This window comes from Pteropus vampyrus, unplaced genomic scaffold (genome assembly GCF_000151845.1).
Source record: "Pteropus vampyrus isolate Shadow unplaced genomic scaffold, Pvam_2.0 Scaffold202, whole genome shotgun sequence".
NCBI classification, from domain to species: domain Eukaryota; kingdom Metazoa; phylum Chordata; class Mammalia; order Chiroptera; family Pteropodidae; genus Pteropus; species Pteropus vampyrus.
This window is the reverse complement of record NW_011888983.1, coordinates 613,232-627,168: the sequence shown is the minus strand read 5'-3', so window position 1 is coordinate 627,168 and position 13,937 is coordinate 613,232. Positions and strand designations below refer to the sequence as shown.

The window sequence follows — 13,937 nt, the reverse complement described above, 5'->3', positions numbered from 1 at the left end:
AATAATGCATATAAAATGCTTAGCAGAGGGCGTGGAATAGATTAGATAGTGCTCAATAACATCAGCTTTTCTAAGTATTTTATATATAAGGTATAAAGAAACTCTAAAAGTAAACCAGTAAGAGTTGGCAAAACTATGTCGACAGGCCAAATCTGGCCCACCATCTGTTTTCATGAGTAAAGTTTTATTACAACACAGCCATATTCATTCATTTACGTATTGCCTATCACGGCTTTCACAGCAACATTGAATAGCTGCAATAGACTGTATGACCTAAAAAGTCTAAAATATTTACTATCTGGCCATTTATAGAACGTTGGCCAACCTCCCAGTATAAGAAGAAATGTAATTGGTCAAAGCAAATAGCATTTGAAATGAAGACGTTTATTTTGTAATCACAAACAAAAATATATAAAGGAAAATACATCTTATCAAGCCCTTCCTCTCACATGATTCAAGGAGAAGCTGACAGCATTGGCTCAAACAGATCTGAAAAGCAGAGATGAATAAGATGTAGATGACTCAGAAAACTCCACTGAGTCACAGGCAATTGCAATAACTTTCCCCAAGGGATTGCAAGGGAAAAGTCTCTTCTTCAACCAGTATGGTCCCCCAAGAATAACCGCAAAAGGATGAGAATAGCATTTATACAAACCTGTTATGAGTAACTAGGATTTTCCCTAAAAGATAGCCTACATAGTCGCAAGACCCTAATATTCATATACAAATTTAAATGTTTTTCCTCAGACAACTGCTCAGGATTGACAGGTATTATACAGTCTTCTGATAAGTAAGCATTCAACACATACTTACTGAATAAGTGAATGAATGATGTCTTTAACCTATTGTCTAAATCTAGCAAGATTCAAAAGAAAATTACAAAGGGCTTTTGTGTCAAAAATCATGTTTTTATTAGCTCGGTAGGTAGTCTTTATTCTAATAATTAGTTTTGGGGTGAAGAAAAAGAGGAACAAAAGGTTATTTGAAATAAATCTATGGCTGACAGGTCATTACCTCTAGCCCAAATTCTGTCATACGCCAACACCTCTAAGGGTTCTGGGCATACATGTTTCATGTAAGATTTTGCAAAATTAGCCCAAAATGATGACCGTGTAAGGGATAGCCTCTACTACCCTTTAGTGACTCTATAGTAATAGGGATGAAAAAAAAACAAACAATGAAACAGCTTTGGCAGAGTTCAAGCAGATAAAATAGTATTAAAAGAACTCAGTACTGTCAAGAAATCCAATATATTCTGTGATAAAATAAAGATTAATAAGATATTGCCACGACTCCAAACTCAACCAAAACCAACGTGAACTAAATAATAGAGGGACTCAATTTTTCCTTTGGATGTGACACCTAGACCAACCACTGCTGATTTATTGTTTCCCAAACCAACCCTCAACATCATCCACTCTGCACTATACCCAACACAGAATAGGCTAGGGCAGTGGTTCTCAAAGTGGAGTCCAGGGAACCTCTGAGTGGGGCAGGTGATCTCATGAAACTATTTTCATAAGAAAACATTACCTTTTTCACTCTCTCACAAATGTAGCAGCGGTGTTTTCCAGAGGCTACGTGACATGTTTTATCATACCAGTTATGAGAATCAACCTGTTTCCTACTAAGCCAGGCATTAAAGATATTTGTACAAATATAAACATCCCGGTTTTTTAGGAACATTTTTCATAAGAGATATTTAACTCTAATGGGTTTATAATTGTAATTTTAACAAATCGTTAAAACTTTAATTTGAATTTTAAATAGGGTAAGCATAGAAAGATATAACCTACATAAACAAAAGCCCTTTGGCATCCTCAATTTTAAGTGCAAAGGGGCTTTGAGACCAAAAAGTTTGAGGACTATTGAAAAATCCAGAGAAGCAACAAAGTTTCAGTGGGAGCTGTCTTTGGAAAGCCATGCTCAGGGAAAGCAGTTAGTGGAATAGGTTATGTGAATAGACTGCAGGATTGCAAAGCAGCCAGTAATATTTTCCGATAACTAAAGACAAAGTTTTAAAATATGAAAAGCCACTACAAACAGCAAATGACAAATAGAATATGTTGATGGCTATTGGGATAAAGACTGGTTTTAAGACCAGTGCCTGTTATACTTGAATTTTATCTTTTGAACTCAAGTTAAATAGCACAGTTGGGAAGAAGAAAAGTTATCAAGATTTTAGCGGCTGTGACTTATAGATCATATTCTTAGAGCTTAGCACAGTGACTAGCACACACAAAGAGCTCAGTAAGTTTATGTTAAGCGAATGAATGATTACATAAATGAAGTCGTGAAGTTGAATAAAGTTGGTAGCAAAACGGCTATATCAGAAAAGGCTTATAATGGAGATGTATTCTAGAATCAGTTCTCAAGAGAGTTGAAATGAGAGTAGTTGAGATGCAGAGCTATAACACTATCCCCAAGAACCTCATTCTCCTCTTTGCCTCCCCCTTTCTCTACAATCTATTCCTGTAGGAGCCAAAGAGGTTTCCTAAAAATGCATATCAGATCATGCCACTCTTTAAAAAATTATACAAAGTTTCCCACTGTACCTAGAATAAATCCAAATTCCTCTCCCTCATCTACAAGGCCCTCTCCATCTGGACTCCCTATCCCTGCCCCACTCCATTCTATTCACCACCCACATCAGTACCACCCACACTGGCTTTTACTATCTTCTAAATGCCAAACTCCTTCCAAAGCTTATTCTAGCTTGAGGGCCTAGCATTCTCTGGAATAATCTACCAAAAACGTTAACTGTGCTGCCATTTTTTTTCCCATTTAGTTCTCAGCTCAGTGTCGCCTCCCACCTTTTCAGAGGCCTTTCCAGATCACTATAGCTAAAGAAGCACCCCTTCCTATAAATGTTTACCGTATCACGCTGGCTCATTTCTAAATGGCACTCATAGGCTGAAATCATCTTGCTCATTTGTTTACTTGTTCCATGAGAGCAGGATCTAGTTTATCTTATTTATCATTGTATCCTCAATGCTTAGAAAAGTGAGAACAGCAGTGCCTGACCCATTGTAGACATTTAATAAATACTAAATATTGAGTGAATTACACATTGCTGTTAAAAGATTTTTTTTTTTTCCCAGCAGACTGATCTCAAAGGAAAAGGTATTTATCACACGTATGTAAATGTTACAGAATCTTAGAGTTGACCTAGTCCTAAACTTCCCGAAGCAAATTAACTGGCAAGCCAACATACAGAGCTGTTCTCTATCAAATTCTACAACTGATCTTGATTTTTGCACTGGAAAGGGACTGCATTTCAATTCTGCATTTCTTAAAATGACATATGTTAACATTATTATGATATACGAATCCTTTTTCAACAGTGCTTAAAGGTTTATAAATATGCTACAATCCTCTGATGAGAAACTGCAGCCAGTAAGATTCTAATGTCTTTTATCTGTGCAATGTTACCAAAGAAATATTCCTCTCCAGCTTCAAATAAGGAAATACCTTTGAAGTATCAAAAATCAATTCTTACAAGAAAACAGAAGAGTAACGGGAAGCTTTTATTAGTGAAACAAGTCAATTTATTATATTTCCAACAAGGCTTTTTTCCCTTATAAATGAGACAAACTACTTTACAATACTTTACAACAACATAATTTAGTTTTTTAATATTTTCAAAAAGGAAAAAATTAGGGGGAATTTAGGAAAGTAAATATTTGGGGAAGAATGACTATAGCAAGTTACTTTTTATTTTAACATAACAGGCTTGTCTACCAGGTATTATCTGGCATTTTTCCTATTAAAGAATCCAAGTATTAGACAGGAAAGAACCTACCTTTAGAAACTGAGGCGGGAAAGGTTCATATCTAAACAGGAAACAAGCAATCTAACATACCAATCACATCACTTTAACAAGGCAATTTACATAATTAAGTATAAATTATTATATCTTTATGTTGATTAAGGTCCTAGTAAAGACTTAATTGGTCTGACTGTATCTCAAGTTCAAACTGTACTCATCTGGCTATAAAAGTAAATATCACAATGGAATTGGGCCTGTGTGACTAAGGGAAATAAACCTCTTTAATATTGCACATTTTCTTTTCATTAGAAAAAAAAGGTTTTTTAAGCCAGGGCCATCTTGGTTCTGAATCTCTCCATTTTTGTTGGAAGAAGACTCACCATCTCTTTACTAAGTTCTAGCTCAACTTCTATTTCCTGAGCAGCCTCGGGGTGCTTTTCACAGTAATCGACAATAAATTTGTAATGTTCCAATGATGTTGCCAAATTTTCTAGCTCTTTCTTGGGATCTGAAGTGATAATTTTGCCATAGAGACGGGCAACTCGAAACTTAGCTAACATGGCAGGGCGAAGAACATCTTCCCCTATATGCTCAGGAAATACTTTATTTGGGTCTCTCAGGGAGTCTAGGAAGAGTTGATAGTACTTCAATGCTGATTTATTAAGATTATTTATTTTTTTTACGATGTGTGAATCAGGATCCCTCAGCTTGTCAGCAATGGCAACCTTTAAATCCATCATATCATAGTAAGCATGTGCAATTTCAAACTGAATCTGTCTGTTGACCAACAGATAATACTGTGGATTCAGGTCCACAATTAGGGGCTCTAGCATGGCTATTCTACGTTTATGCATCTTGCACCGTCTCTCCATGTCAGTTTCAAAGAATGCAAGCACCTTAAACAGAGCACTGTGGTCTTGGACAACTTCAATATGGTCAGTGACATAACCGTCAATCTGAAAGAATTCTTTTGCCTCAAAGACATAGTGCTGACCCAATAAGAAAAGTTCTCTGGCTTCATCAAAATCTAAAGGTCTCAAATAGCTCACTTTCTCTTCTACTGCAGAGATGGCATCACAGAGTTCACCGGTTCCAAACTGCACAGCTTTTTTCCTAACACTTTCTTCCTCATCTAGTTCTTTTTTCCTTAAAGCTCTAAGTTCAGACTGTTTATCAAGATCAAGCTCCCCTATGTTGTCCTGAAAGAAAAAAATAAATTACGGTTAAGAAGGACATTAATCTCCTGCTGTCAAATAATATTAAAGAAAACTGAAGAGTAAAAAAAAGAAAACATTCTTACTTCCTAGCCTGGTTTAGGGAGGTATTATAATCTTAAACATCTTTTAAAACTTCTTTCTTCTAATTATATTCCAATGATGTTACAAATATAAGAAATTAGAAAGTACTTAAATAGATAAACCACTTACATATTTTATTTATTCCTCTTTGAGGAACTAAAACTCATTCATAGTTACTCCATCAGATAAGATAAATACATATGAAAGAACTTTAAGAGTTGTGAAACATACACATAATACATTATTAGTAGTATTTTAACATTAGAGTAAAACTGGAATCTAAATCCTAAAAATGTTTCACAGACATGCCATTGAGATGAACAATATGATGCTCATGCTAAGTTACTTAATGAAATGTATTACAGAGAAATGCTCTAGGTCTTTTAAAGACAGTAATGTGAAGACGGAGTTAAATAAATCTACCTTCATAGTTAAAGTTATCTCCCCTACCTCCTGGGGCAAAAAAAAAAGCTAAGATGGCTAAAATAGAGTAAGCTCATTCTCTTCTTGTTGGCCAATAAAATGATCAGATCCCCAAATGCTCAGCTCCAAGGCCTCTTCTTCTTTTCTCTTGATTTTGTCTCTCTAGACCTACACTGTTCAAAACAAGAGCCATGTGTGGATGGCTACCCAGCACTTGAAATGTGGCAAGTCCAACTGCAATGTGGGCTGTGTAAAGTAATGCACACCCAATTCCCAAGAAATTTTTGTTTACTCCAAGAAATTATTCATACAAAAATTAAGAATTTAAAAATATCTCTTAGTTTTTTAATGTTGATGACATGGAAAAATGACAATATTTTTTTATATTCTGGGTTAAAATATACATAAATAAAATGAATTTCACCTGCTTTTTTCTTTTTATAATATAACCATAGAAAATTTTAAATTACATACGTAGCTGGTATTCAATTTCTATTGAACAGTACCACTCTGGACAGGTGACTACATCCACACTCAAGGCTGCAAATGCCATCCATGGAAGGAGGACTCACAAGTCTACAGCTACAGCCTAGACTTCTTCTCATGCTCCAGACCCAAAACTACAGCTCCCTATATGATATCTCCTCTCAGAAGATTCAAAGGTACCTCATCCTCAACATGTCCGCAGTGGAACTCCCATTCTTCTTCAGCAAACAGGTTCCTATTCTAGTGTTATTTTAGGGAAGGACAGTCCATTGACGTGGACAGCCAGCAACTTAGGGAATCATTCTTGAGATGCCCCCTCACCTCTCCCCTTTACTCCATACGTCCATATCTAACACCAAGACCTTAATGTTTTGCTTTCTAAATACCTCTGATTCCATTCTTTTTTTTCCTTCCATCTCTCCTGCTACCATCCTAGATCAAGCAACCTCCACATCTCACCCAGACTGTTCCGGTGGTTGTCTAATCTCCCTCATCTATTCCTGCTTTCCCTCAGTTCATCTTCATTCTGCTTCCTAAGCGATTGTTCCAAAAACCCTTCAGGGCTTCCATTCCTTTGAGGCCCTGCTTGTTCTAGCCGCTTTCTAACTCTACTTTATGTCACATGCTCTCACTCTGCTCCAGCCTCATAGGCCTTTGTTCCATTCCTTCTAATACCATGCTCTCTATGCCTTACAACTTTTAAACATGTTGCTTCAGCTCCATGGACTGGTGCTCCCTCTTTTCTCTATCCTAGATAATTCCTACTCATTCCCGGAGCTTCCTTCGAATGTTACTTCTTCCTATTACATCTTCTTATATCATGTGTCTCTTCTCTGTGGAACTTATCAAAGTTGCACTTTTACATGAAGTCAAAAATGAGGTCTATTTTTGTTCAACATAATACAATAACTAGCATAGAGCTAGCACAAATAAATACTTAACTAAATATATTTGTGTATGTCTTTAAGTTGAACTGAAGAAGGCTTTTCAGATAAATAAACAGATGATCAAAGGATGAAGTTAAAGTAACCGAAAAAGGTCAGATTAAGAAAAATCTGAGTAATCTAGTAGCATGGCAATTTTCTGAGTTTAAAGTAATCAGATGGTAAGTTCTAGTGCCCAGTCTGGAAAACATCACCTAACTGCAGGATAAGAGTTAAATCATAGTGTACTTTGCTTGACACAATTACTTTAAATGCAGGCCATAAGTTTCTCAGTCTTGTTTATCTACTTGCTTCCTGGCTGCTTGTTTACTTACATGTGTTCTTAGATGCTTTGAGCAGAAGTGAGCTGATAGCTCTTCCTGGCTCCAACTTCTCTAGATATAAAACTCCCTAGTTCTTTTCCCTACTTTCTTTCTTTCCTAAATATGCCTCATATTTAACTCCACCTCTATAATGTTCTCATCTTTCTAAGTCCTATGATTCTGAGGTTTTGTGCTTTGTTCAGTTTTATTTTGTTTAGTAGTTTCACAAGGTTCTATATTATTTACTAGTAAAAATTATTATACTTTAATACATGCAAATAGGGGGGAAAAAGCAAAATAACTCCTTCAGGACAATCTACCTACACATAGTATACGGCATCCAAGTGATTTAGTTTCCTGTTTAGTGGTTAGGAACTAGGGTTCAGTATGGATCGATGATGATGATGATGATAATAGTTAACATTTATTGAAGCACTGTCTCAGGCACTGTTCTCAGCCGTGGGTGTGTGTGTGTGTGTGTGTGTGTGTGTGTGTGTGTGTAAAATTTAACTCTCATAACAACACTATTAAGTACATACTATTTGTACCTCCATCTTGTGAGAAAATTGAGGCACACAGGGATTAAGTAAATTGCCATGAACATACAGCTACAAACTGGCAGGGCTGTTTCCAAATATATTTACCTTTACAAAAATATACATTTATATACTGTATAAAGTATATAAAGATCAGTAAGAATTGTTTCCTGCCCTCAAGTTGCTTATAGCCTAAAAAGAGGTAAAGGAACATGAACAGGGAAATTACAAAGCAGAATTTAAGTGACTTAGGAAGGTTCTATGGAGTTTAAAGGAGGGAGATATCTGTAGGGGGTGAAAATTATACATTTAATAATTATTGAGAACCTGTTTTGCCTGGAGACGATATAATATGAATATGATATAGACCTCACTTTTCAGGGAATTTATATTCTATTCAAAGGAAAGTCTTCTAGGAAGAAGTGGTATTTGAGATAGGCCTTGAATAAGTAAGATTTTAAAAGGCAGAGATGGGGAAAGTAAGAAATATTTATGAGAGCATTCTGCACGCCTTGCATAATAAACACGCAGTGAGCTCAATAAGCATAATCTCCATTTTAAGCTTTTACTTACATCCTGCTCATTTAAGAAAGAAAAGGCAACCTTGACTGCATGCATTACCTGCATTGAAAGTTGGGCATTCTGCATGAGAGTCAAACAGTATTTGATCCAGCATCTTGCTATTTCCCCTTTTCTTTGATGATAAAGCTCTGGCACATCTCCTTCAGCTTCAGCAGCTAAAATTATAAACATTATTTGTCTAAGTTAACGGTCACGATTATAATTTTCATTGTGTGCTGCATTCTTTCTTATATTACTCTTTCTTGATTATAAAAGTAACAAATTCTCACTGAAGCACTGGGAGAAAAACACATCCCAAGTCCCTACCGCCCAGAGGCACTCACAGCTATTATTCTTCCATATTTCTTTCTAGTTTTTCCTTATGTATTATCTGTAGGTGAAAACTAAAGTCATAATGTTTATTCTGTTTTGAATATAGCTTTTTCTTCCTGTTTTATCTACTAACACTTACTCATGTAATTATCAACTCTTTAACATCTTTTTTAAGTATAGCATTGTATATAATTACATAGTTCCATACTTAAACCATCCTTCTAATATTGGGCATTTGTTGTTTCCAATTCTTTTATTACAAACAACTCTAAACAGGAAGATCTCTGTGCATAAATCTGTCTAGATTTTTCCTTACGACAGATTCCTAGAAGTGAAACTTACTGAGTCAGAGTCTACACCATATTAAATGTTAAATATTACATACCACCAAGTTATTTTCGACAAATACTCTAACCAACAATGTATCAGGCTACTCAATGAAAGCATTCTGAAAACACTGGACATTGTCATTTCTTTTTAGCTTTCTATTTTGAAGAATAAAAAAATATATTACTAGTGGGCTCTTTTTTTTTTTTTTTGGACAAGGGCCTCTTAGATTTCAACCAATCTACAATTCATAAAAGGAAAAAACTACAGTTGACCCTTGAAAAACATGGGTTTGAACTGCATGGGTCCACATATAGGCGAATTTTTTTCAATAAATATGTTGGAAAACTTTTTGGAGATATTCAACAATTTGAAAAAACAGACAAATCATATAGCCTAGAAATATCAGAAAAATTAAGGGTATATCATGAATGCATAAAATATATGTAGATATTAGTTTACCATTTACTACCATAAAATATACACAAATCTATTACAAAAAGTTAAAATGTATCAAAATTTATGTACACAAACATGGACTGTACCTGGTGCCATTTGCAATCAAGAGAAATATAAACAAATGTAAAGATGCAGTATTAAATCATAACTGTGAAATTAACTGTACATACCGTAATAATTTTTTAGCCTATTGCTCTTGCAGTGAGCTTAAGTACTGCAAGTATCTATTTAAAACACTGTAATGCTAGTCATCTCTGAACAGTTTCTCTCTCCAATAAATTTCATACTGCAGTAAAAAGTGCTCTGATGGTTCTCATGTATTTTTCATCATGTTTAGTCAATACTGTAAGCCTTGACGAATACCAAGGGATCCATATGAAATGCCATGAATGATGCTGAAAGTACTCCCGAGAAGCAGAGAAAAGTATAACATTACAAGAAAAAGCTGAATTGCTTAATATGTACTGTAGATTGAGTTCTGTAGCCGCGGTTGCCTACCATTTCAAGATAAATGAATCCAGCATAAAGAATATTGTTAAAAAAAATAATTCACGAAGCCATCACTGTAGCTACATCAGCAGGCACAAAAAAACTTGCACTTTTTGAGAAATATCTTTTTATTCATACTGAAAATGCAGCTTTTGTGTGGGTACAGGATTGCTATAAGAAAGGCTTACCTATAGACTGTTACGATTCAAGAAAAAGTGAAGTCATATGACAATTTAAAGCAAAAGGAAGGTGAAGGATCTAAAGCTGAAGAATTTAATCCCAGCAATGGATTGTCTGATACTTTAAGAAAGAGGTTTTGCTTAAAAAATGTCAAGATAACAGAAAGAGTAGCTTCTGTCAACCAAGAGGCAGCAGACAAGATCCCAGATGCCATTAAGAAAATAATTAAGAAAGGATATCTGCCTTAACAGGTTTTTAATGTAGACAAAAGTACTCTACTCTGAAAAAAAGAAAAAAAAAGTCACAAAAGACATTTATTAGGAAGAGAAGAAATCCCTAGAATTTAAGGCAGGAAGGGATAGGCTAACTGTTTTGTGCAAATGCAGTCAGGTTTATGATCAGGAGTATCCTTATCTATAAAGCTGCTAACCCCTGAATTTTGAAGGAAAAATCCAGCTGCCTGTCTTTTGTTGTACAATAAGAAAGCCTGGACAAGAACTCTTTTTCTGGATTGGTTCCATTGATGCTTTGTCCCTGAAGTCTTCTACCTCTGCTTTCACCTCTTCCACTGCTGAGACAGCAAAACAAACCCTTCCTCTTCCTCTTCAGCCTACTCAGCACGAAGACAACTAAGATGATCCTCTTCTACTTAATGAATAGTAAATAATCATGTTATATAGTTAATGAAGTTAACTGTTCTGTACATGTCTTCATGTGAAAATCTAATAATTGTATGGCAAAAACTGTATGAGATGTTTTTGTGATTGTAATTGCCTAAGTATTGTATAGAAATTCATGTGCAAGACCTATATTCAAGTGGATAGCTTATTCTTACATAGGCATAAGGTAAGTGATATTTAATATAAAATTAATAATGTTTTCATTTTCTTACTTTTTTATAAACTTTGCTTTCAAAGAATTATATTACCATACAAATGCCTCTCTCTCTCGGAATTGGAGAAACTGCCTACCACTCTGTCATCACAGGTAAGTGGTTTTTCAAAAAAAATGTAACAACGTTTTCAATACTATACCATGACTACGACTGTATTCTATTAAAATTTTATAATCATTCATTCATTAGTGTATAGACTAGGCTATCATAAAGCAATCATATTCCTGCTTCGTCAATGCATGAATTATTATATCTGTAAATAAATGTGAATCTTTCATATTCTCATTTTTTATGTCTAGGTTTAGTAAAACGTATAATATCTACAGTAAGTGTTTTATATCAAATAAGATAATATCGATGTAGGTACTGACAATTTTGTAAACTTATGGTACTGATAAATACAATATGATATTGTAAAAACATTTTCTCTTCCTTATGATCTCAATATTTTCTTTACTTTACTTTAAGAATATAGTACAAATTAGTAGTTGATAGATGGTCATGGGGATGGGGAGCATGGCATGGGGAATGTAGTTAGCATCAATGTAATGGCTCGGTGTGGAGCCTGAGGAGAGAAAGAGCAATCAGGGGGATTGTTTATATAAATGTCTAACCAGTGTACTGTAGACTTGAAACTAATAATAAAATAAAATTTAAAAAATATATAGTATATAATACGTATAAAATAAAATATGTGTTAATCAACTGTTTATGGTAAGTCTTCCCGTCAACAGTAAGCTCTTAGTAAAGTTTTTGGGGAGTCAGAAGTTATATGCTAATTTTCAACTGTGTGGGGGATTAGCACCTCTAACTTCTGTTGTTCAAGGGTCAACTGTATTTAATTTGATAATGTACATTCCTCTAAATCTTCATAACGTCTGTATTCTTCTGATCCACAATGATAAAGAAAATTGTGATCTTATTACAAAACCTATTTAATGACTCGAATACATTTTTTAAATTGAGATATAATTGACATATAATATTAATTTCAGGTGCACGGCATAGTAATTCAATATTTGTATATATTGTGAAACGATCACCATAAGTCTGGTTAACATGTCACTATATATAGTTACAAAACTTTTTTCTTGAGATTAGAATGTTTAAGATCTACTCTCTTAGCACCATGCTGTATATTAATTACATCCCCATAACTTAATTATTTTATAACTGGAAGTTTGTACCTTTTGACCTCTTTCACACATTGCACACACCTCCTGCCTCTGGCAACTATCAACTATTCTCTTAAAGAGGAGTTCAGCTTTTTTATTTTTTTTAGATTCCACACATAAGTGAGATCATCCAGTATTTGTCTTTCTCTTCTTGGTTATAATGCCCTCAAGGTCCACTCATGTTGTTGCAGATGACAAGATTTCCTTTTCTTTTTAGACCTTTATAACAACTTAATTTTTTTTCACTTTCTAAAATAATTTTCACCCCTATTAAGAATGCACGTCTTAAGTACTTCAATCACCTTATTAGAAACCAATGCCTATTATCATGATCTCAGGCTTGTTCCCAAACATAATACTTAATTTTATCTAAGACTTATTTCCAAGCATTTCCAAGGCTGCAGAGTCCCCAGCCATCTCCAGCCAGTAGAGAGGGTTGGAGAGGCATGAGGTAGGGAAGGGTCAGGTCAGTGGTTTGCCTTGGTGGAGTTAAGGGCTTGGAACAATCCTGCCTGGGTTTGAATGCCAGCCCTGCCCCTCACTGTATGTGTGACATTGAGCAGTTGTTGGACCTCTCTTTGCTTCAGTTTTTCTATCTGTAAACTAAAGATAGTAACAGTGATTGTCTGAAAATGTTAAGAGGATTTAATGAGATGATGCCCACGAAGAACTTAGGTCAGGATCTGCTACATGTAGGTGCTCAACACTTATTAATCAAATTGGACTAATACAAAGATCATTCATATAGGTTTTTAGAATACTTACTTTAATTAAAATATAAATTCTATATTTCATGTCTACAAATGGATCCCCATGAGGTGATTGAAAGCACTTTCCTCTAACTGTTTAAACATTTGCTTTTATCACCTTCCCTATTCTGTGGTCTTTGTTAATGAAGAAATAGTGCTGAACAGGTTAAGGTGAGCATAACCCCTAACCAATTTGTCAAAAATTCCAATTTAGTGGAATCTAAATTGAAATGGATTTCTCCATTTCAATTTAGATGAATTAAAAGTAGTCCTGAGTGGCAAGCATCCCCTAAAATAACATTCAGAATGATGAAGGTGATTTAATGAAGGGCCAATTATTTCATTTTGTAATGAGTCCCATGTACAGTTTGACAAAAATATCGTTACTTCTGTGAAAGGAATTCCCTTTTGCAAGGAAAAATTTATTTAAAAAATTTTCATGGTTTAAATTATTTTGGTTTTCACTAGTATTTTTAAAAAGTCCTTTATATAATATGAAATAACATTTTCAGTCACCATGTTAGATTTACTGCAGTATTGCTATTTATCCACATAGTCTCGTAGTCTTCCTTTTTCAACAACGGTGTGCCACCAATGACACCAATGCCAAGAACAAGAGTAGCGCTGCCTAGTTCTACAAGGAGAAAAGCAAGTCACTCACCTCCCAAGCAACACAGAAGCACCCCACTGATGTAAGTCACTGACGGGTTGGATTATCTCCTTCAGATGAACATATATTTCAGCAGAAAAAGTTTTATCCTAAACAGTAAAACTTTCTACCTAGATTCTCTTGCAAGGAAACAATATACAGTTGATCCTCATTAATCATGGCAGCTATGTTCTATAAAGTCCCTGTGAACACTAAATTAGTGAATGCTGAAATGCTGCTCCTAGGGGAAATACAGGATTAGCTTCCTATGAGCTTCTTGTCACAATACTTTTTTCAACTGATCAATATATGATCTTATTTTACATGTGTTTGTTTAAAGACACCTTATTTAATATAGATGA

The 13,937-nt window shown here is 34.8% G+C and overlaps 1 protein-coding gene across 1 annotated transcript in view; it reads right to left on the bottom strand.

The window, feature by feature from the left end:
• Positions 1 to 3,508: 3,508 nt before the first annotated feature.
• Positions 3,509 to 13,937, bottom strand: part of KIF1BP (KIF1 binding protein) — a 32,752-nt gene continuing 22,323 nt past the window's right edge. Inside the window, exons 5-6 of the mRNA XM_023537853.1 lie at positions 8,380 to 8,495; positions 3,509 to 4,968 (exon numbers count right to left, since the gene is read on the bottom strand). Of these exons, the coding sequence (XP_023393621.1) occupies positions 4,093 to 4,968; positions 8,380 to 8,495 (992 nt within the window). The 3' untranslated portion in view covers positions 3,509 to 4,092. The remainder of the gene's footprint in view (positions 4,969 to 8,379; positions 8,496 to 13,937) is intronic.